This window comes from Nuphar pumila, chromosome 12, assembly GCF_984573655.1.
Source record: "Nuphar pumila chromosome 12, dmNupPumi1.hap1.1, whole genome shotgun sequence".
In the NCBI taxonomy this organism is placed as follows: Eukaryota; Viridiplantae; Streptophyta; class Magnoliopsida; order Nymphaeales; family Nymphaeaceae; genus Nuphar; species Nuphar pumila.
The window spans coordinates 4485071-4488651 of record NC_143260.1 but is presented as its reverse complement, the minus strand read 5'-3'; the positions used below and the strand labels follow the sequence as shown (position 1 = coordinate 4488651).

Here is a 3581-nt window from a genome sequence, read left to right as displayed (position 1 = left end):
CTTAGTGATTGCCTGCTATCATGTTTGTGCCATCCACAGTTTTCACTAGATTCTCCTTTTCCTTTTTCCCTCATTTTAAGTATGCTTGTGTTAGTTATGGTTAAAGCAAAAAATTTGGGAATCAGATGCAAGAAGGGAGTTGGAGGATTGGAATCAAGTGTCGTGTTCTCAAATAGCACCAAGGATCAACCACTAGGCTCAGTGTCCATGTTAATGAACACTTGATACCACCACTAGAATAAAGGAGAAGGGAAAGAAACCAACCAAAATTCCAAGTACCAATTGGAGAAGAAAAGGATTCAAGAGTTTTTTTCAGTCAGAATATGATAATACATGAGACTAAAAGCCCATTCAGACAAACCGCTAAAGGGAACCAAAAAAAATAAAAGACGAGAGAGAGAGAGGCCCTTCTAATGGAAGGTGGCTAGTGGAATAAACAACCCTCTCTTTCTCTCTCTACCTCTCTCTATGATCTGTCTTTCTCACACCAACTAGCAAATGAGACAAAATGGAGCTACTAATTAAGCATTTGGTGATTGCTTTGGCTTGGTGGGTGTTGCTGGCATTGAGAGGACAAAGGAGTTGTCATATGAGGACAGCTTTGCTGCATTTTCCTTCTCTAGATCCACATCATTCTCCTCAATCTGGCCCACTTCTTCACCATCCTTTGCAGGGATTGGCAATGCCGCTGGTGTGTTTTCAGCTGCTTTGGCTGCCTTGGTGTCTTTGTATTTGCCCCACAAGACAGAGTATAGGCCTGCAACAATCAATATGGCTCCAAGAATACTGAAACCATAAAAACAGTGTTAGAAAGACTGGCTGCAAGCCTGAGCTTAATTTAATTAACTTGAGGATATTTAGATAACTACGTATAATGAGATCATTTGGTTGAGAATGGTACCAGATACTAATGAAAAAGGGTTGACAAGTTAAGTTGTAAACAATAATTGATACAAAGATAAGATATTATATGGCATGTTTAGAAAGGTTTTGAGAAAAAGAGAACAGAGAGATGCACTTGAACAATAAGAAATTAGATAGCTGAATCTTGATATTCAAAAATTTATAAGTTGGTAAGGTTTGTTTCAAGGGTTAAAAAAGATCTGGTGTTAATAACAAAGAAAACATATTTTGGAATATGGAATAAGGAATTTTGATGTATGAGGATTTTGCTTGAAAAAGTTGCATGCATGAAAGGGTCATGTCCCAATAAATATTATTTAAGAAACCATGCGTGCGTACACACACACACACACACATAGAGAGTTGAAGTGTCACATTGGAATATATATGGAATTACCCTCCAAGATAAATGACTTCTTGTAAGATGAAAGATCCCATGATAGCAACAACGATCATCATAAGAGGGCTGAATGCAGTTGCAAAAACTGGGCCCTTCTTCTCCATAACTAATCCTTGCACATAATATGCCACTCCAGAAGCAATTATCCCAGCGTAGGCTGCAGCCAAGAGGTTCATGTCCCAGCCAATGTGCCAGACTGATGGGGAGTGTTCCACCACAAGGGTGACTGCAATGGACTGGAGAGTACCCATAAAGCATATCAAGGTTGTAAGAGAGAGCTGAGCAGTGTATCTCTTCATTGCTATTGCCTGCCACCCACAACAAAATAAAAGAAAGAAAAGAAATTATTTATATGAATCAGTTCTCCAAAGTTCTGCATATCTCACAAAAGAATCATGACATGTCCTTGATTATTGATTATTAGTTTTGCTTTACTTGGTATTATGAAAATCAGAAATATGGGTATGACTGGATTTTTATCCTTTTGGTGAATATAGGGAGTGAGATAAAAAGTTTATCTTTTGCTCTTTTTACCTGTACTATGAAGAAGGCTGCCCAAGCTAAACAAGCAATGATCAGAAAAATTGAACCCTTGACCCAATCCTTGTCTGTTGATCCTGCTGTGGTGGTGGCTGTGCCTGTGGTCTTAGGATGGGCATGCTTATTCCACACCATCTCAAGAACTGGCCCTTTGTACAGAGTCATAAGCATAGCCCCTGCTACTGTCAGCAACGTTCCTACTATCTTTGCTTGGCTCCTGATCTTTTTCAGGTGAATTTTCTCCATTCTAATAACACCAATTAAATGAAACTATTATTTTCTCACTCTACACACACACACACACTAGATGAATATGTTACCTGCAGAGAACAGCCATGACAAAAGTAAGTGCAGGTAGAATATTGCTCATGGCACATGAAAAAGTTGGAGAAGTTAACTTCAGTCCAGCATAATAGAAGTTCTGATCAATGACCGGCCTGCCAAAGCCCATGAAAAGTATCTTGTTAGATTGGCCTGCAAATTTTCATGACATGATGCACACACAAACTATAGAAACTAGTCTTTTTGAGCTCACCCCAGTGCGCCTAACACAAATATCAGTAAGAAAGTTGAGAATGTCATCTTTGGCCTGACTTTCCTGCATGAACATGCAAAACAATCTGTTCGATGAGCTAACCACAAATTTTTGATCGTTCGTTTCGAAAATCCTTTACCACTTTACTCAAAATGGTGTATTACCTTTCTACAAAGATGGCAAAGGGAGCCATAACTGCAGTAGCAAAAGCATGGCGGTACACCACTAGAACATAGTGGCTCATTCCCCTGTTTAGGGACACCTTGGTGATGATGTTCATCCCAGCATAGCCAAACTGAAGGGAGATCATTGCAACGTAGGGCTTGCTGCTGTGCTGTAGGCTTAACCAACTACTTCTGCCTTCCATTTTGTGGGATAAGGATAGATGCTCACAAACACACACTCACAGAGGGTCTCAAGGAGCAGCACAAGGGAAGGATTTCACAAGTGCCTCCTGAGGAGCAATATGGTGCACCAACAGGTATTTATATTGCACCCCAAGGCCATGAATACTCAGAGATGGATTTATCCAAATGGGGTGGGATCCCCCTTGAGAGAGTGCGATCACATTTGACGTGGCACCAATAGGAGGTGCTCTTAGTGGGCATGTGGGACCTTGTGGTGGGCCCTCTACATGTGAGGTTATAGTGGAGTGTGATTTGATAACCATTATGTGTGCTTTGGTGATGCTGGCATAGGGTCCGCTCGTTGGAGTGTGGTGCGGTGTGCATGCATGGAGAGGGTGGTGTATGTTCCCCCCGGATGATTCACTGAATCCCACATCTGTGTTCGGGGCTTTGAATGAGCACCACGTATACAAGCACATGGGGCTCGTATTCCCGTGTATGTTGACATAACTTTTCATCGGACTCTGGTGTTGTTGCAAAGACTTAAGTACCCTTTCTTGCTATTCTTCTCATAAAGTGATGGTTTGAGAAAATGACAAAAAATGCTATTCATTCAAAAAAGAAAAAACAAACAGTTCAAAAAAAGGACAAACATGTCCTCCATCCAGAAAGTCGAGGATGATGTTGACTCTTCAAAGTCTTCTTCTTCTTTCGCCGTTCAAAAAAAGGACAAACATGTCCTCCATCCAGAAAGTTGAGGATGATGTTGATTCTTCAAAGTCTTATTCTTCTTTCTCCATTCAAAAAAAGGACAAACATGTCCTCCATCCAGAAAGTCGAGGATGATGTTGACTCT

The 3581-nt window shown here is 40.7% G+C and overlaps 1 protein-coding gene across 1 annotated transcript; it reads right to left on the bottom strand.

Annotated features, from left to right (window-relative positions):
- Window positions 1–299: 299 nt before the first annotated feature.
- LOC149819721 (WAT1-related protein At5g07050-like) lies at window positions 300–2817 on the bottom strand. The gene is made up of 6 exons (XM_089983202.1): window positions 2543–2817; window positions 2379–2441; window positions 2164–2280; window positions 1838–2090; window positions 1301–1611; window positions 300–786 (listed from the first exon to the last, which is right to left on the bottom strand). The coding sequence occupies exons 1-6, from the start codon at window positions 2743–2745 to the stop codon at window positions 522–524; spliced, it is 1212 nt and encodes a 403-aa protein (XP_089839328.1). The 5' UTR covers window positions 2746–2817; the 3' UTR covers window positions 300–521.
- Between the last annotated feature and the right edge of the window lie 764 nt (window positions 2818–3581).

Coding starts and splice junctions, on each gene's coding strand:
- LOC149819721 (XM_089983202.1), bottom strand. CDS start 2,745: ATGGAAGGCAGAAGTAGTTGGTTAAGCCTACAGCACAGCAGCAAGCCC. Junction 2,281..2,378: donor TTTGTGTTAGGCGCACTGGG/GTGAGCTCAAAA, acceptor GGGCTTTGGCAG/GCCGGTCATTGATCAGAACT. Junction 1,612..1,837: donor CAGCCTTCTTCATAGTACAG/GTAAAAAGAGCA, acceptor TGTGGGTGGCAG/GCAATAGCAATGAAGAGATA.